The 19,628-nt window shown below is 54.0% G+C and overlaps 1 protein-coding gene across 1 annotated transcript in view; it reads right to left on the reverse strand.

Moving 5' to 3' along the window:
• Positions 1–19,154, reverse strand: part of CD9 (CD9 molecule) — a 32,144-nt gene extending 12,990 nt beyond the window's left edge. The window contains exon 1 of the mRNA XM_045554543.1: positions 18,927–19,154. Within this exon, the coding sequence (XP_045410499.1) occupies positions 18,927–18,992 (66 nt within the window). The 5' untranslated portion in view covers positions 18,993–19,154. The remainder of the gene's footprint in view (positions 1–18,926) is intronic.
• Between the last annotated feature and the right edge of the window lie 474 nt (positions 19,155–19,628).

Below are 19,628 nucleotides of genomic sequence, written 5' to 3' on the forward strand. Positions count from 1 at the left end.
TTAAACCCGCACACACGTGGGACTGGACGGTGCACACTCGGGGGTCTTGACTCTGCTGGTGGCAGGCCCTGGCCTAGGTCCCCAGGGCCCTGGAGAGCTAAAGGGACAAGGGTAATACTTCCCTTGCCCCCACCCCAACACGGGAGGCCCCATGAGGCCCCTGGGAATTGGATGCCAGAGGCTGCGGTCTCCTTTCAGACATAAACGCGTGAACCTGAAAACTGCAGGCGGGAGCCCAGTTTTGGTCACCACTTAGCCACAGCCTGTTTCTCGGCCTGGTCCTCCCTCTCATCCTGGTCTTGGTGATGCTGTTGTGAGCACCTGGGACGTGACAGCAGCAGTGCTCATTGCTGTCCTTTTTGCTCTAGGCTTGTGCTTATCCAGGAATTATCTCCAAGTCGTCTTATCTCCTGATGACTGAAGTTACTCTCTCACCCCTTATCTGCCAGGAAAACTCAGCAAGTCACCAGGAAAGAAGGAAAACAGTCCAGGCCAGCAAAGGAACTCTGCCCCAAGGGATGACGTAAAGCTACACTCTGCACAGAAGCTTCTCACGGGCAGGAGCCGGGTCCCTTTGGGAACGATTCCACGCTCGGATAATGACGGGCACCTGGGTGAAACCTTCAGTGAGTGGTAAGGCCCCTTCCGTTTTACAGAGAGCCTTAATTTCAAGGACCCAGAGCCAATTTGTAGAAGTCCAGTCCTTTATCTGGTCTGCGCATACAGGTGGTCAGAGGGACACTGGGCTGGAGAATTGCAACCAGAAAGGAAAGGAGGCATTTCAGGTCTGAACTTGGCCAAGGACGAGGCCAGATGCAAGAGTCGGAAGTCCCATGTGTTTGGATCCCACCCCAAAATAACATCATTCTCACTGGTTGTCAAAGCCACGACACTTTGCTATAATGAGGAAGAAAAAAACAGCTGGCTCTGGAAAAATCTGTAATAAGTCTCAGCCTCTTATGCCCCCAAACTCACTGTATGAGAGGAAGAAGGGGCCGGGTGTGGTGGCTCACATCTGCAATCCCAGTACCTTGGGAGATCACTTGAGGCCAGGATTTTTAGACTGGCCTGGGCAACATAGCAAAACCCAAACTGTACAAAAAAAAAAAAAAAAAAAATTAGCTGGGCGTGGTGGTGCACAACTATAGTCCGAGCTACTCGGGAGCCCGAGGCAGGACGATCACCTGAGCCCAGGAGTTTGAGGTTGCAGTGACCTATGATGACGCCACTACACTCCAGCCTGGGTGACAGAGTGAGACCCTGTCTCAAAAAAAAAAAAAAAAAAAAAAAAGAAAACCAGAGGGAGGGGAGGGCCAGAGCCAGGACTAGAAACACTTGGTTTATAAAAATCACAGAGAAGTGAACCATGCTGTCTTTTTCGATCAAGTTACTGAGTTAACTGGCCGGAGGGGATGCAATGTAAGCCATTAGTGGCCCTATTTTCTGTAATGCTATTGGAGAAATCGCTCCAGTTGGCTGAGTCACAACAGCTTGGGGTCACAGGGTCACAAAACTATATAACTGGTACCTGCCCGGTTGTTCAGGCAACACTATCTAAGGAGCTCCAGAGTGCTTCCTAGGAGAATTCACTGTCTGGTGTGGCAGAGAGGGGCTCCCCTGTCTCACCGGGCTCTTACCCGCCAGCTACATTAGTAACAGGAGAAGCTAAATGGGAAGGGACCAGCAGCAAGAACCAAAAACAGCTCCAGCCTTTAAAACAGGGCGCCAGGTGAATTATCAGGGGACTCCATAAAATAAGAATATGGGGTCTGGGAAGCCACAGAGCTGATGGCGACCCCCCAGGTTAATTAACTGACAGGTGGCAGGCATGCTGGCCACAGTCTCGTAGGAGTAGGTTTGATGCCCAGTTGCACAATACCTGCTCTCCCTGCCGTCCTGCCCGTCCCTAACCGGTTTGGTGGGGGTGGGGTGGGGAGGGAGGTGGGGGGGGGAGGGAGGTGAGGGAGGGGGGCTCGGTGGGGGAGGGGAGGAGAAGTCCAGAGCCTCTACTCCCAGCCTGAGGCCCTGCACAGGCTGCCTAGTTTCCTCTTTTGTCTCCAACAAAAGCCAAATGGAAACATTCTAGTTTTGCTGGGAAAAGCTCCTTTGCCATCTGGCCAAAAATGGCTCTGCTCTATTCCTTCGATAGCACAGCAAGCAAAGCAGAGTTTTCCCCATTGTTCTGTCGGAAATTTCCTCCTCTCTTTACTCGTGTCACTTTCTTAGAAGATGACGGGCCATGAAAAAAACATGAGACAAACCTAAATTGAGGACAGTCTACAAAACACTTGACCAGTACTTCTCAAAACTGTCATGGAAAACAAGGAAAGACAGAAACTGCCACAGACCAGAGAAGATTAAGGAGACATGACAACTGTCATGTGGTGTCCTGGAAGGGATCCCGGAACAGGACATTAGTGGGAAAACGAGTGCAATCCAAGTCAGTCTGGAGCTGGGCTAGCAGAGCGTAGCAGTGTTGGTTTCTTGGTGTGACAAGTGCAACGTGGTAGCACAAGATGTTAATGGGGGAAGCTGGAGAGAATGATGAGAGATGCTCTAAACTATCTTTGCAACCTTTCCGCAGGTCTAAAACTAAGTGTACATGAAAACAACAAAGAAGCCGGGGCCTCTCTCCATTAACTGACTTCTTTCCTGTCTCTGCCACCTTTTTGCCCTTTGCCAATGACACATGAGCAGGTCTCGCTCTCCTAAAAAACCCAACAGAACAAAACCAGAAACAAAACTCTCTTTTGTCAACTCGTAGCGCCTTCAAGTGTCTCTGCACTTTCTCTTAACCACCCTGCGTCCTCACTACCCAGTCACTGCTCAAGTCCCCGCGCCGACTCTGCCCTCACGCAGACACGCAGCCGTCTCTCTCCGGGGCAGAGGCCGCGCCAACTCCCAGGCTTCTGCTCAGTCCTCACGTTGTTTGGATCTCACAGCAGCGATGCCATGGAACCCTGCCTCCTCCTCGTCTGCTCCTTAGATAGAATCTCGGTTTCCCAAACAAGCCTCACGCACGCCGCCTCTGTTCCGGCAAGGTCCCTCCCCACAGGTGCTGCCTCCCACCCAGAATCCCCCCCTGCCCTGCACCTGCCTTCCCAGCGTGCTCGCACTCTGCCTCCCTCTAAGCTGGGCTTGTGTCATGTCTCACCGGGGCAAAAGCTCCTTGCGGTCAGGGGACTTCTGAGTCATTCTTGTATCTCCCCAGCCCCATTCACACTCTGGACAGAGCAGTCGTTAGTAAACAACTTTTCAATGAATGAACGACAACTTCAATGAAAGCGAACCTCTGAAAGCCCCTGGACTTCCTCTCCTGGTCCTCTCCCCGCGGATGAGCCTCCTGCCCTGCCGACTTTTCATCAGGCTCCATCTCCCAGGATCTCACCAGAGTCAGAAACCACACAGGACAGTCACTTGCCAGAGAAAACACTGAGGAAGACCCACGAGGGCTGGTTAGGGCATATCTGGTAGATGACAAAGATGTCCCTTTCTGTATGTGATGAATGTCACAATGCATGATTTAGGGGCAAATCCTTATACAGTCTTTTGAAAAACAATGTTTATGAAAAGTCCACGCCTTGTTGTCCTCACTCTTTTTTATAATTTAATTTAATTAATTAATTAATTTATTTTTTGAGACAGAGTCTCACTGTTGCCTGGGCTAGAGTGCCGTGGCGTCTGCCTAGCTCACAGCAACCTCAAACTCCTGGGCTCAAGCAATCCTTCTGCCTCAGCCTCCCGAGTAGCTGGGACTACAGGCATGCGCCACCATGCCCGGCTAATTTTTTCTCTCTCTCTATATATTTTTAGCTGTCCAGCTCATTTCTTTCTATTTTTTAGTAGAGACAGGGTCTCGCTCTTGCTCAGGCTGGTCTCGAACTCCTGACCTCGAGCGATCCTCTCGCCTCGTCCTCCCAGAGTGCTAGGATTACAGGCGTGAGCCACTGCGCCCAGCCTGTCCTCACTCTTAATTTGAACTCTACCAACACCCATCCCTCAAAGAAGTCCAGTCAGACACTCGAATTTTGGATGAACACACACGTAAGCTGGTCACCTGGGGCTGATGCCAGCCGCAGGACACACGAGAGCCCTGCCCTGCCCCCAATTCCGGCCCACGGTGAACGGTGTCCTGGTCACCTCTCTCTTCCCACACCTCCCACCCCTGGGAGCACAGTGTGCCAGGGGCACCCACACAAAGGCAGGGTTTCAGTGACTCACGCTGAGAACCCTGTGGCAGGGACAGGTTCAGAAATCTCACACTTGAAACACACACCTGGAGTTAAAGGAAACATTTCCAATTCTAAAAGAGGATTAAAAAGAAACAACAAAAAACCTACGTGTAATGGAGCTTAGGGGCACTTGGCTGCTCTGAGGACCCTGTGCCCAGTTTGCAGAACGGGCTCCAGTCCGAGGCTGAGGAGGTACGTGTGCAGGCGGTCTATGGACAGGAACTCTCCGGGCAGGCATCAGGAGGGGACAGGGGAAAGAGCAACCGGCTGCATGAAGAAGGAGGTTTCGGCGTGTGGGGCAGGGGCACTGCACACCACCCCTCAGGTGGGAGGAACCATTTGCTTATGGGACAAATCCCACTGCAAGGAAAAATCCTTTCACAGCAAACAAACTGGGTGGTCGGACTGGGCTAGGCGGCCTTTCCCCCCAACCCCTCTCCTCTGTAATATGACCAACTGGCCATACAGTTTTTTTAAAAGGACAAAATGTTTGTAACGCTTCTCCTACCCATCTTAGAAAGCCCGGTAAGTGGACAGCAGATCACTCTCCACTGTGGTTTCTCTGTGAGGCAGCCACACCTGTCACTTTGGGAGGGGTTGGAGGAGGGTGGTGACTGCACCAGGCCTGGAAGAAGGGATGGTTTTCTTCCGTCCTTCCCATTGTCCTTCTGAAAAGCAACGGCTATTTGGTTACTCTGCTGAACCCACAGCCAAAAGATGCTGCAAAAATTTCAGCAGGAGACAGAATAGTGAGCAAGGAGGAAGACGCCTTGGTGCTGCTTCCTGTCACCTGCTCAGCTGTGCTACCCAGTGCCTGGTTCTACATGGGGTAGGCATCAGAATTGCCTGGGGGAGAATTCTAGACACGCACCTGCCCCAGTTCCACGGCAGGGGAGTCTGCGTGCTCCCAGGAATTTCAGTGCACACCTCTGTCGAGGAGGACTGGGCTAGCGACGGGTGTAGACTCCGGGTGCTAATTCTGCACTGCCACTTAGTTGCTCTATGACACCGCGCACTTTCTCCAGCTTCTCTGAACCTGAGCGTCCCCATGTACAGAAAACATAGTCTGACACCTGTGCTGCCTTCGATCCAGACTGACGCTGAAGATTGACTGAGGTGATGCACTGCAAACACCCTGAAATCGTAGTGCTAGAACCAGCCAGATTCTGTAGGGAACAAAGGAGGGACAATAACAAAAACAGTAATAACAATAAACCTTGAGAGGTGACAGTGCGGCATTCTGTGGACGTCGGTTGTGTGTTCTGTGATCTGAAAGGGTGGCCAGGCGACAGCAGGGTAATTTAGGACACTGGGGCTCTGTTTTCTGGCCTCTGAGAGTCTATGTAAAGGTTGTGTGGTGGAGGAAGATGGACAAATTCACCGTCCTCACACCCACAAACTGCCTCCCGGCGCTTCACCACGACCCGTGGGAACGGCCACAGCAAGCGGGAAGGAGGGTTGAAGGGAGCCTGTGTGCTCCCTTTGGGTGCCGTCCTCCCCTGGATGGAGGCCCAGGACAGGTGGCCCCCCAGAAAGGAGCCACCACAGGAGCAGATAACACAGAGGGAGAGACTTCCCTGGGTTGGGCAGGAAAGGAAACTTTGACCTCGTAAGTCCCTTCCTCGGTAAGATGCTTATCAGCCCTGGTTTTTGTTTTTGTTTTGTACTAGCCCTGGGAGACCATTAGGCATAATTGCCCACCACACCCAGGAAGTCAGCAACAGACAGAACACTGTGGACGCAGGGTTCCCCGGCCAACCTTTCCCAAACCCCTGCACCTCAGTCAAACTTCCAGAAAGCCGGGAGTGGAGGGAGGCCTCTATGTTCACACAGGCCTCAACATTGAAAAACAAGTCAGGCCACCCAGACCTGTGGGCTCTGGGCCTCACCCATCTCCATGGCAACCTCGGCTCACCACTGCATGCCAAGCCTGGACGGGCTGATTCACTGTCAGGAGGCTGGGCTGGCCAGCGCCAGCAAGAACAGACAGGATCCGGTGCCCGCAGCCTTCTCCAACCCTCTCCCTGCGTCCTCCTCCCCCACCTCCAAATTAGGGCTGGAGCCGTTGTCTTTGGAAGGGCAAAGCCACTTGGGCAGACTAGAGCAACATCAACAAGAAAACCAAACTCCATTCTAATCAGCAGAAAAAACTGCCATGACTTGCTCTCCTTAAGGACCACAAGTAAACTACTAGCTCATGGCAGAATTTCAAGATAGCAACAAGGGCATATTACTAACTTCAGTTTTACTAGGTGGAAAGCCCCAGAGATCACAGCCCTAGAGAACAGAAGTTCCCCCTCGGGGTATAAGCACCACTGGGGACCTGGGCAGGCACAGGCTGGGGCTGTCTCCTCTCCAGACAATTTCTGCCCTTGGGGCTTCTACCCAGCTGCTGTCCTAAGGCAGCGCTGGAATCTTCAGAAATTTGTTTCATCAAAGGCAACCCCTGTAACCCTTCCCCAGGCCAGAGGTTCTCAAAGTGTGACACCCCCGTATCCTCTCCCCCAGCCACCCACCAGCAGCAGCAGCACTGGGAACCTGTCAGACACGCAAATTTGCAGTCCCAGTCTAGACCTTAAAGAACCATTATTCTGGGTCTTCATTTAAACTCTGAACAATCAGGAAGGACAGGGAAAAGCTCTCTCTGGGGGTTCTGAACCCAGAGATCAGCTTTCTAAATGCCAGTGCCGAAAAGCACGAGGCCATGGACGGGAGGTGTGAGCTTTTTCCAGGTAAGGCAGAGCGCACGGCCGCAGCCGGACGAGGGGGCAGAGTTGGGCCCTCCCGCTTTGCACTACGGCCTGCAGAGCTGGGGCTCAAATGCTCTGACCGGCACTGTGAAGCCATGCGCTGTGCACCCGGGACCCCCTTGGAACTGCTGCACGGTGACAGCCAAGGGCGAGGTCGCAGAGAGAGGTAAGCGGGAAGGGAGCGAGAGGTAAGAGGGGAGAGACGCTGGCTGGACAATTCCCTGTGAACCCGCTGAGCCAGGAAGTCGTAGTAAACAGCTCAAGTTGGAACCTGCATTTGGCTCCCAAAGGTGCATCCATCACCCGGGCCCTGCCCCTGAGCCTTCCTCCGGCAACAGGCCCTCGTGACTCAGTGGGGCCCCCACATGACAGGCTCCCACAGCCTGTAGCAGGACTCTGGGCAAAAACTGCCCCCGCCCCCACTGCTGCAGCCTGCTGTGCTCCCAGGCCAGGCTCTTACGCCTGAGGGTGGACCTTTTCCTTAAACCACCCTAACTCTAGAAAAAACAATTTAAAAAATACATTCAGAGGCTGATGGTCAGGTTGTAGGTTATCTAGCTTTAGTGCTGACTTGACTTCTGGCAGGCTTTTCTGTCCATCAGCAACCCCTCCAGAGGCCGGGGAAGGGAAAAGAAAGAACAGCCACGATAGTACTTTAGTAACACGCATAGTAGCAGTTATTGGCTCTGAGGACCCACACGCCCCACACGTTATACGGGGTGGTTTATGTACAGTCTCACACTGAATCCTTCCATCGCCCTTATTTGATAGATAAATCAGGCTCAGAGATGTTAAGCAACTGACTCAAAAAGACACAGCCAGCAAGAGGCAGCTCAGACAGAACCAGGTCCCATAGCTCGTAGCTACGCTTCTCCACGCACTGTGCTACCTCACTGCCCAGCTGGTGAACGGGCAGGATGGAAACCCCTAAGAACTTTTCCTGGGGGACAGGAGGGTGGCTTGGACATGCTGAATTTGGCGAAATGCTCTGACTTAAACCTTACCCTGGTGACAAGGATTCCCCTGCCTGCCATGGCTTGACGACTGACGCTTCAGATTCAGGGTGTCAACCCCAGCCTTGATGAGGGCCAAGAGGGAGGGCACGGACCACTAACTTCCCCCTTGGGTTTGTTCTTTCTCTCTTTCCCTCTGGTGAGGCTGGAGGGGTGGTGGTCCCAAGGAAAATGCACCCTCAGGGCCAGCTCCGCTTCCTCTCATTGTCTACCCCAGTGTCCACACAAGCAACGTGACTTTGGCTCTGCCCCTCTCTGGGACACGGTTCTGGGTGCTGTAGGTGTCCAGAAAGTTCTAGGTTAGAGGAATCAGTCCCTTGTGGGAGGCACAGGAGTGAACTGAAGGAGAGGTGCTGAGACCACCTTCTTGTTCTGCATGCAAAGTAGACTTTTCCTTCCACTTTCATTGTAAATTAAATTTCCAGTTAAGCTCCACAAGGGGACCCTCTGCCAGCGGGGGTATCCTCACGGGGCATTTCCAGTAAAGGGCAAAACTGCAAAGCTCTCCTTGTCCCCTTCCCCAAACTGGGGGAAGTCTCAGAAATGAGCATTCTGTAGACAGCAGAAAGATAAGTCCTGCAATTCATGTTCTGAGAACGAGGAAGGCTAGAGGTAAAATTTCAACTTTGAGTGAGCCAGTGTGACGTGGTTTCACAGAACTGAAGCAATAAGATACGGATGAATACAAGTGTTTACACAACCTCGGTATCCGAAAAACTTTCAACAGAAGTAGTAACTACAGCAACAGCCGCAGGAGCTAACACGCGAGCTCTTACTGTGAGTCAGGCCCATGGTAATAGCTTTACATTAAACATCCCATTACTCCTCAGAACAACCTCAGACGTTGGTTGTATTGTGCCTTCATTACGCAGATAAGGAAGGTGAAGCTGCCACTCCCCAGGAACCTGTGTTTCCATCCAGCCAAGTCCCCACCCCCACCAACTGCCCTGGGTCATAAGTGGGCCTGCTAGTAGCTGCACTTCACAGCAACAGGGGCAGGTGTGTGTGTGGGGGGCAGGTGTGGCGGGGGGAGCCTGGTCCACCACAAACCCCAACCACCCAGGGAAGCCAGGTCCTTGAGGGAGCCGACTTCGGCCTCTTGTGGCCGTTTAGTGCCCTAGACGCTGAGAAGATCACGGAACCCACCTCTCCACCCATGTAATTCAATATAAAAAAATCATAATTGTAAAATAAACATAAAGAAACTGAAAAAAGTGCTTTTTTCCCCTGACTCCTCAGGCTTACCTGCGTCGCTGGTGCCCTAAGCACATGCTTAGCCCCCCTGCTGACCTCGTGGCCTCCCTTTCTGGGGTTCTAGTGCCCCTGGGGGGCTCCTGGGTGGACCAGTGAAGGTGCCCAAGACAGCTACAGCCTGCGGGTGCCGCTATCTTGCTAGGCCTGGCACTTCTGGGTGACTGTGTTTAAATGCTGAGCCTGGCCTCAGGCTGGTGTGGGGCGTTACTTTACGGGCGACACTCCCCCTGCAAGAGCAACAGTAGGGCAGTGCAAGGGAGAAGAGGAACAGTGGGAGACTGGAGCTATGCCGTGAGGCCCTGCCACCCCCTTTGTTTCTTAGAGACTTGCCTTATGCCCTGAGAGCTGGTTAGGACCACCCCAGTGAGTGGTGAGGAAACAGGCTCAGAGAGGTAAAGTGACTTGCCCGTGGTCACAGAGCAGGAACGAGCGACCCAGCTGTCAGGACTCTCCCTCTGTAACGTGCACAGCGCAGCACGTGCCACACGGAGGTCAGTTACTCCATTGCCTGCCTCGTCCCTGGTAGAAGGGACGTAGCTTGGTCTGCTCTCTGGGGTGTGGCAGACAATGAAGGGCCGCGTAGGCTTTCTGTCAGCATAGCTTTAAAGAAATTAGGTGGCTACCCGGTCTGGACAAGTTCAAGAGTTGTGCAACCCTCCTACCCAAGGACAAGTCAGCATCCTTTAAAACCCAGAGCCCTTGCTCTGCCTTAGGAGAAAAGCTTCAGCTACCGTGGTGTGCTGGTGTTAGGACATTGGGGCTGACTGGGAGGGAGGGCCCCTGCCCGAGGTAACCTCTTTCTAAACAAGAAATCTCATTTCAAGTTTCCACTGCCTGCTTGCCAGACAGACGCGGAGCATATACCAGCCAGCCCATAAACCCCTTTTCCGCTGAAAGCAGGCATTCTGATCTTAACCAAAATCATCTGATGTGGGGGATTGTTTTGGGGATGTTTTGCTTTAAATTCCAGAATACCTCCCATTTGTTTTCCATTATGTCTGCCTCACTGACATGTCTGGCAACGATGCACACAACTCCTGCTTACACACTTTAGCCACTTGGACCAGCTGGCTCTCGTCCCATCTGTGGAGCTGGTTAGCACGTGCGGCATGGCCCTGGGTGGTGGGAGATGCCCCTTCTTTTACAGCGTTCAAGCAATGCCATGTGGCCTGTGGACTGGCAGCGTTGGCAAAAGGCACTCCCAGCATTGGCGGCTTGGTGGCCTTCCTCCCTTAACATGGGACATTCCGAGCCCCAAGCCAGAAAGGGGTGGGGGGCCAAGGTCCCTAAACTCCTGTATCTAACCTGTCACCTGTCCTACCCCTCTGCCAGGATCTCTGCCTTCATTTTAGGTCTCTTAAGTATTAGAAGCAAGCACTCAAATATTTGCTATCTATGCCCCACAGCCCATGCTAAGCACTTCACACGTATTTAATTTTCATAGTAGGCCCAGCAGCTAAGTCATATCATCTTCCATTTTTTAGGTGAGAAAACTAGGGCACAGAAGTTAAGTTGCGTGTCTGAGACCACACAGCAAATAAGTGGCAGGGCTAGAACTGGAACCCAAACCCGTCTGACTGCAAAGCCCAAATTCTCAATCATTTTGTTAAATTGCTTGTCTTTTTGATCCGTTTCTTTCATTTCAGAGCCAGAATTTCTCCCTTTTGCCCTTGCTCCCTCCTACACATATCTGATCCTATTTCCAAAGTGGTGTCTTCTATCCTCAAAGTCCCCAGCAGAGCCCACCTGCAAGGGAAGGAAGGTGGCAAGCAGGCCCTCTAGGGCCACTTGGCAGGCTCTCTTCTCACTCGGGCTTAGCTACCACTGCAGCTGCCCACTGGCCACTGCGTCTGCAGCCCATCAAGTGGCCATTGCCCTTGCATCCCCTATAGAAAGGGCCCCAGAGTGAGACTCAGAGCCTCTGCCCTTTCCCCACGGCACCATCCTGTCAGCATGGGCAAGGGGAACAAGGCGGCATCAGCACAGGCCTCTGGGTTACAGCCCTGGGCACGAGCTCTCGAGACACACCCTGTGTTCCTGGGGGCACCTGCACTGTGAGGATGATGCCAGCTTCCTGCTACAAAGAAGGCCTAAGTGTCCCTCCCCAGCACTGGAGGAGAATCTAATTTTTATTTGAAATGAGTTTTCTTGGTCTGTAAGGGGTTGTCTGTCTTAGGAAGTCAGGACTATAATCTGATTTGAGTAGAGGAAAGTGGAGTATGGAGAGATTTTCCCAGGCTTGTAGAAAGGAAGCTTTAAAACATTTGAGCTTAATAGTAATAGATTTAAATCTACAGCCCCATGTCACAAGAAAGAAGGTGTTCACACTGCACCAGGGAGAGCAGGGGGAACACGTCTTAGTGGGAGGGGCCTCCTGTCTCTGGGGTGCACATTCCTCTGGAGTGGGGCCACTGAGGAAGGCTCCCACCAACGCTCAGCAGAGCTGGGGGGTGGATCTGAGGTATGCATGCAAACTGGCACAATGCAACTGCTCACCTTGAAGGAGAGAGGTGATTTGGATTCAAAGATCAAACTTTTATTGACTTGAAAAGCAATAATGAGCTCACAAATAAGCATGATTTTGCTGATCTTTTAGAGTTTTAATAACACTGTATTATCGGCTGGGCATGGTGGCTCACGCCTGTAATCCTAGCACTCTGGGAGGACGAGGCGGGAGGATCGCTCGAGGTCAGGAGTTCGAGACCAGCCTGAGCAAGAGCGAGACCCTGTCTCTACTAAAAAATAGAAAGAAATTATCTGGACAACTGAAAATATATAGAAAAAATTAGCTGGGCATGGTGGCACACGCCTGTAGTCCCAGCTACTCGGGAGGCTGAGGCAGAAGGATTGCTTGAGCCCAGGAGTTTGAGGTTGCTGTGAGCTAGGCCGATGCCACAGCACTCTAGCCCGGGCAACAGAGCAAGACTCTGTCTCAAAAAAAACCGAAAAAACACAAAACACTGTATTATCATGCTATAGATTCAATCAATGTAGGTTTAAAAGAAATTAAAACAAAAATGCTATAGAAATCTGTTTTGAATTTAATAAAACTGTCCAGTTAACTTTGTGGTATTTTAAACCCCAGTCAAGGATTTTCTCCTGTGATCCATGTGTTGTGTGGTTTCTGCATTTGGACGTTAATGGGCAGCTCAGACTGGGACTGCAAGCAAGGGACTGCTTCCTGAGGCAGGCAGCTCAGTGTGGAGTGGGTGCTTGGCAGGAGTCACGGGCCACAGGCCCGCCCAGGTCCCAGAGGTGTTCACCGGAACCTTGGATGTGCACTGGGTAAGCTGAAGGGTTACTTTCCTAACACAGCCGGCAAGAGCCACCACGTCTGCTCACCTACACCGTGTGTGGCAAGAGGATTCAACAAGAAGGTCTCTTAAAACCCAGGTTTCTCATGTTCCTCCAAGTCAGTAGTCCCCAGACCTCTCTACTCAGGGACCTTCTCTGGAATCAAATTAAGCTGGGCCTCTTTCCAAGTCGGACTGCTTTGTCTTCGCCTGTTATTTAATCAGGCTGCTTATTCACTCTTCAGGAACCCAAACCCCCAAACGATCCCTCAGGAGACGGTTCTCCTTTCTGAAAGTCTTCAGAGGCAAGACGAGAGAAGGTTGGGCTGAGCCTTCTGGCCTCTACTTGGTGGGAAGAAGGAGAAGAAAAAAGAGCTCTGCTCTTCTTCAACAAAGACAAATCACCCAAGCTATGGGAACCCTAACCCAGGAGGCCAAACTCGGCTGGAAGCTCATAAAGTTGCATTTTTTATGTGGACTAGAAATACAGAACACTCATTAAATTAATTGAGACTCAAAACCACTCCTTGGGCAATGATTAAGCCGGGAGTCAGAGTGGGGATGGGAGGGGAGGCCAGCTCTCCAGCCTGGGCTGCACATGGTCATCACGGGAACTCAGGGTTTCTAACGTCTTTCGCAAAGTCCCCGTGATTCCTCCACGCAACTCCTGGAAAGCAGTGAGTCAACCTGTTTCTTACGGCAGGAGCACGGGGCTCAGGACAGGGAACGGGGTGCCTAGATGCTGAGGGAGAAAAACCCATATGGAGCACTCATAACCTGAGGTCTATGGACCTCCAGAGGAAAAGCCAAAAAACAGACATAATGTTTCTCTGGAGGCAGGTCCCACTGATTTCACGGAATTCCCTAAAAAGTTAAGATCTACTAGTCAAGGATGACAACATACAGTACTTAAAAACTATCCACAACTAAGTATAATTTGGTGGGGGGGGAGGGAATTACCAGATGGATGTAATTATTATAAAATTATCTCATCTGGGGACAGGATGTTGCTTTCTACAGCTGCATGCCATCGCATGATGGAAAATGAAAATGTCCTTTGGACCAGCACGACTTTTTCCATGGAATAAAACAGGCAAGTGATCTGCAGTCAGACCTTAAAAACATAAATTTAAGAAAAGTATAAAAATTAGCTCTTTTTGTCTCCTGAATTTCCTAGTTGCAAAACATTTCTCCTGCTAGTTGAGGGCCTGGATCTGACCGGCCCTTGCCCAGATCTCCAACCTGGCACAACGAAGTCACTGCTGGTCTGTATGTAAGAGGTAAAGCCTGTGTCTGCCAGGCTGTGGCGGAAAAGACCTGCGGCAGGTCCAAGTACAGCCCCCTGACCCCAGCCCGGGGGAGGGAGGAACACAGAACACACACACGCAGCTCCTTCCCCCCCCTCCTTTCCCCACGTAGCACGACGCGGGTCCACTCGCACATGCTGCCCGCAAGGCAGCGACAGGACTACAGAAGCCAAAGCCGCGACAACCTGGAGAGCTCGGGCCCTGCCCTCCCAGCCAGGCGTGCCCAGGCGGGAACCGTCCAGGTTCGTACGCTTTAGACAAAAAGGTGCTTTTGTAAATCCAAGGTATTATTAAGTTCCAAACCAAACCGTGCGACCAATTCCAAAAGCCATCCCTCCTCGTCAAATTGAACAGAACGGGAGACCAGACAGACAAAACAAACCCAGGACACACAGATGTGTGTGGGGGAGGGGAGAAGCCCACCCACCACTCCTCCCAAAAGTAGGTGCGAGAGGCTAGTTTCTGAGCCGAGGCCGCGGAAGGCTCACTTAGACGCAGCGCTCTGGCCAGGCCGGCCCTCGATAAGGCTGCTTATCAAAACACTGCCAAATTCGGGCCTGAATCAGCCCCGGCTTCCTTTGAGCACAAAAGAGCAGAAGAAAGAGGCAGAGTGTTTGTGTGTGATCAGGAGTCGGGTCTTTGTTGTTGACAACCCTTGAGGGGTTGGGGAGAGACTAGGAAGATTCTGGGTGATATCCCATTTTCCTTCGCAGATGCAGACACCTGGCCTCAACTCACCTCTCCCCAAACTTGTAGTCTGGGCGCCAGATGTGGAGCCATTTAATGTGACGGTCCCAGCTATTTGCTCAGTCCCAACATTGGAGTCAAACAGCTTCTAGGGGAAGCGGCAAACTGGGGGGGGAGGGGGCAGTTGTCACTGCCACCCCACTTGTCCACGCCCTGCCCAGACCCGGAATCCCAATGTCTTAGGGTTTCTCTGCCATGCAGTTTTATTTTCAGAAGTGAAGCCTCCCTACAGTCCAGCGAGGAGCAAGCCGTGCAATGGAGGCCCTGTCTTGATGCAGAGCGAGGCCGGCACTGGCACGGAGGAGGCGGAAAGGAGGGAGGCAGACGTGTGGACTGGGGTGTGCTCAGGCCAGTCCGTTTAAACTGCCACACTTCTTGGGGAATTGCGCCCACCCTCCCCACAGCCTCAATCTACTTTCCGCTAGTGAATAACAACGCGGCTAGTGCCATCTACTATGCCAAGAGCACCGCATACAAGCTGTCATTGAACCCTCACTGCAACCCCTCGGGGTAGTCACCAGCTCCATCTGGTGATGGGGGCACCGAATCCAGAGCCGGTGCTCTGACCACTAAGCTGTACCACCACGAAGGGCCCAGGTACCGGGGCAATGAAAACAGAACCCCCAGGCAGAGAGACCCCACCCAGGGTGAGCAGAGGGAACACGGAGGTGACAGGAAAGAGAACCAGGTTCTTGCTCCAGCGGTAACGGTTAAGAGAAGCCAGGCTCTGAGGATAGGCCTCAGAATCCGCCACACATTTCCAATCCCTGAGTCCTGTTCTGGGCTGTGTGGGCAGGTCCTACTGCTATAGGTGGTGGGGTGGGGTTGTTTTCATAGACTGAGCTTGAAAGAACGCTTCGAGTCCATTTGCTCCAACCCGCTGGTTCTACAGATGAGGAAACTGAGGTCCGGAGCACAAAAGTGACCTGGCCTAAGGCTTCCAAGTCAGTTGGGGACAGACCTGGACTCACAGGTCTCTAAATTCCCAGTCCACGTCCCTGTCCATGCTTCCCAGCAGTCTCCCTTAGGTCCAGGCGACACCGTTTCTTAGGACAGAGAAATCCTCTGCTATTTCCATCAGCGAGGGAGGGTATGGGGTGACAGGCAGCGAGCAAGGGGCCGAGGGAGGCGGGGTGGGGGCTGGGCTCTCTCAGTAGAGCCAAACTTCTCCCCCCTTTGCCCTGAGGAGCTTGTCCCCTTGTCTGACGTGAAGAGGGCAGAAAGCCCCTATAGGTTGGCTTAGGATTTGGGGAGATCGGATGGGAAAGTTACATTCCTGGCCTGGCCCTAGCCCTGGTTCCCCACGTTACAGCTGGAAATACTTGTGTTATTTGCCACCCCGACATCCCGGAAGATGTTTTCCCTCTCAGTAGTTTTTTGGGTGATGGGTGGGCAGGGAGGTCTGAAGGAAATGCAGAAACAACCGAAATAGAGCTGGGAGGTTTGGTTCCGGGGGCGTTGGAAGAACTGATTGCTGGTTTGGCTGTGGCATCGGACGCCCGACTTGGGAAGGGCAGGCCGCGCAGGCTCAGTTGTCACACGTGTCCCACAGGGATGGGAGCAGGCCAAGGAGGAGGCACAGCCCCTGCCTGCCCCCCACAATTGTCCCACTGCCACTGAGGCTGGCCTCTCTGGATCCCTGCCACACACCCCATCTCAGCACCCTGTGTACACGAGGCGCTGGCAGCCCTGGCCTCACAGCTCCTGCTTTACAAGCCCCACATCACGTCCCAAATGCCAAGTTTATAAACTCCTGGGCTTGAGACACATGATCTAAGCAGTTCCCGTGACACAGTGTTTTTGGGAGCTTCATCCCAGCCTTCTTCCATTCCCACCCAGCCAGCCAAACCCACCTGGGTAACTTACTTCTGAGACTGCCCTGCCCCACGGCCCTGGATAAGTCACTTAACCTCTCTGGGGACAAGTTTCCTGACCATCAGTAAAATGAGGACAATGCTTCCTCCTCACTGTGTATGATGGGAGTGGAAAAGAAAGGGCTCTGCAGACTGCACAACGGACCAACCGCAATATTCCTCCATTACATCATCTCCTAGGGGATGAGAGCTTCGTCTCCACAGGGACCCCAACACAGGACAGAAGAACAGTAATTATTAGTTCAGGAAAACATAGCTACTGCCCGTCATAGAGATGGACGAGGACACAATGAAAAGTAAGGGACCCACTGGTTATAGTATTGGCTCGGTCTCTGTGATCCTGGGCCAATCACCCCCCATCCACTTCTCTGCTGCCTGTGAATAAGAGGGCTGGACTGCATGATCTCTAAAGTCATGTCCAACTCTAAACCCAAACACTTCCAGAGTAAGTGATTTCTATTTCAGACCACAGAGCTAACCAGCAGCACCTAACCCAGGCAGGGGAGCTCTGAATCCCAGTGGGGCGGCAGGCTGAAGATAATGTGGACAGATTGCAGGCCAGCAGGCAAGAGACTGAGGAGATACTGGGCGACCCTGGGAGCCTCCCATTACCCTCCTGCATATGCCACAGGACAGATGGGGGCATGGAGGCACACTGTGGCGGTCTGCGGTTAACTCCAGCCCCAAACCTTGATGCACTCTAGGCAGACAGCTGAGGACTAACCAACAGACTGGCAGGAGAGAGAGTGTGCTAGAGACGGGAGAGGAGAACTCCCCAAAGGACAAGGGTGGGGTGGGGCGGGGCCAGCTGCCTTCCAACATTCCTTTCTGGTGCCAGGGATTGGAGAGAGGAGGAAGCTCAGCCTGGCAGCTGGCAGGCTGTTGGGGCTGGTGGGCACAGCAGGAGGAGGGGGTGCCCACTGCAGGCAGGGTCTTCCTAAAGCAGATCAAGGGTTGGGCAGGGGCACATCTTGTGCTGTCCTCACTAGGGTGTGTGTTGGGTACGATGACTCATGCAAGGGCAGGTCAGTCTCTGTAGGCCGCAAGAACTGTTCTACCACCCCTTCAGCTTCAGGGAGAGTAGTAAATCTTAGAATTTCCCCAAGGTTCACAGGGACCTCAGTGACCAGCTCCAAGGGAATAAGTGCATTTTTTGGTTACAAGCCCCTGATGGCACACACCTGTTTATACTGCCATCTCTCTTGAAAGTGGCACAGGGACTGCCTTTCCAAACCCTTTCCTGTCTGCAGAAGGGCAAATATTGTCATCTGTGTGCAGGGAATGTGGCCCTTAGAACCAGGACATAAAGGTCCCTTATTCCTTGCTTCTGTCCCTGGGCGGTCCCTTAATCCCTCAATGGAAGCTGTAGAGTGGACACTGCCTTTCTGTTGCCTCTCTGGGCCTTCCCATTCGAAGAGAGGCTAAGTGAGGCCAGCAGCAGGTGTCCCTGGTGCTCTGGGACCTACTGATCTCTCCAGGTTAGTGTCCACTCTCTGCGCCCCACCTTGCTTGCAGTTGGGGGGCCTGGCAGGGAGGGAGCAATGCTGGAGGCCCTCCTGGGCCCGCCCTGCATCTAATCTCTACAGGAAATGCACAGACACAGTACCCATCCCACTAGAGGCTCAGATAGGCATCTGCCCCTCCTTCCCTCCCCAGCTCTCCCAGAGTTCTCTCCAGTGAGATACTTATCGCCCTTTGAAAAAAAATCAAGACAAGCTAGTCTTTCAGGTAGCTTCGAGGGAGCTCACACTTTCTCACAGTGGCTCAGAATCAAAGTCTGAGGCTATGGGGGCCTGCAAGGTTCCTCCCCCAGGGTGGAGGGGACCCCACTCTCACTCAGGGACTGGGTTCCGGGGGCCCACGCTGGCCGGCCGCGCACCCCTTCCTCTCCAGTGTAAAACTGAGAAGGCTCTTGGCCGGGCTCTCCCTGAGCCACCGAGTCCTTAGAGCACCCGCATCCTCCCCCCTCACGCCCCCTACCCCTTGGGAGACCCCACCCCTGTCACGAACTGCGTTGCCTGCCACGGCCCTCCCCGGCCAGGGCCTTGCGGTCCCAGAAGAGGGGTGCTCCACTTCTCCCTGTTGCCTGCCCCTCTGGCACTCGGAGCGGCTTGGGGTGGGAGCGGACACAAAGCCCACCTCGAATCCCCAGCGAGGGAGCGGGCCGGGACCAGTCTGTACGCCCAGGCTCACTGGGGCCGCCGCCTCCCCCGCTGGCTTGGCTTCGCATGCGTCTCCACCCGAATGTGCCTGTCCCGCCCGACTCCGGACCCAGCCGAGGAGCCAGCTGGCAGCCGCAGCGCCCTTTCTCTTCCCGCCCAGAGCCTGCCCGGCGCGGGCAGTGCCAGCTGCCGGCACCCCCGGGGCGCCGTGGCACCCCGGGCCGCGGACAGCCGCTGGGGCCTGGGAACAGGTGGCCCCGGAGAAGAGCGCGTGGGAGTCGCGCGCTCACTCACCCAGAAGATGAAGTTAAATCCGAAGAGCAAGTATTTGATGCACTTGGTGCCTCCTTTGACCGGCATGGTGCGGGCTAGACTGGCCTGGGCCGGACTGCTGCAGGACCGGGGCGCGCGGCTGGGACGGGCGGGACCCGGCGCAGGACAGACGTGCTGGTAGCTGCGGGCTGGCCTCCGGCTGCACTTTTAAAAGTGCCACTCCTTACGGCGCGCGGCCGGCCGCGGTGCGCATGTGCCGAGACAGCCGCCCCCCCCCCCCCGCCGGCCACGCCTCCCGGCCCCACCTGCCCCGCCTCGCCCCCGTCCCGAGCGCCCCGCGGAGCCGCTCGTGCTCGGTCCCCTCCTTCCTCCCGCTCAGCCCAGTCCCCGCCGAGGTGCCCCTGCCCCCTAGCCGCCGTCCTCCTCCTTCCTCCCTTTTCCTCTCCAGCCGCCCTGGGGGCTTTCCGGGCCTCACCCCTGGCCGCTTTTACCTTCCGGTTCTCCCGTGTTGAATCTGGGCGTCCGGCCCAGGCGCTTTACTTTGGGAGACCCTCCCCGGGTCGTCAGGCCGAAGGCCCCTTCCCCACGGCCAGCTGCCAGAGGGGGCCCCTTCCGCCCCGACCCGGGTTTGAAGGGAAGCTGCCTGGCGCTATTTCTCCGTGGGCGTCGCCCGGGGGTCCTTGACTCATTGAACACGGTGTTGGCGCATCGTGTGGAGCAGGG

The sequence above is a fragment of the Lemur catta genome, chromosome 6 (assembly GCF_020740605.2).
Source record: "Lemur catta isolate mLemCat1 chromosome 6, mLemCat1.pri, whole genome shotgun sequence".
Lineage (NCBI taxonomy): Eukaryota > Metazoa > Chordata > Mammalia > Primates > Lemuridae > Lemur > Lemur catta.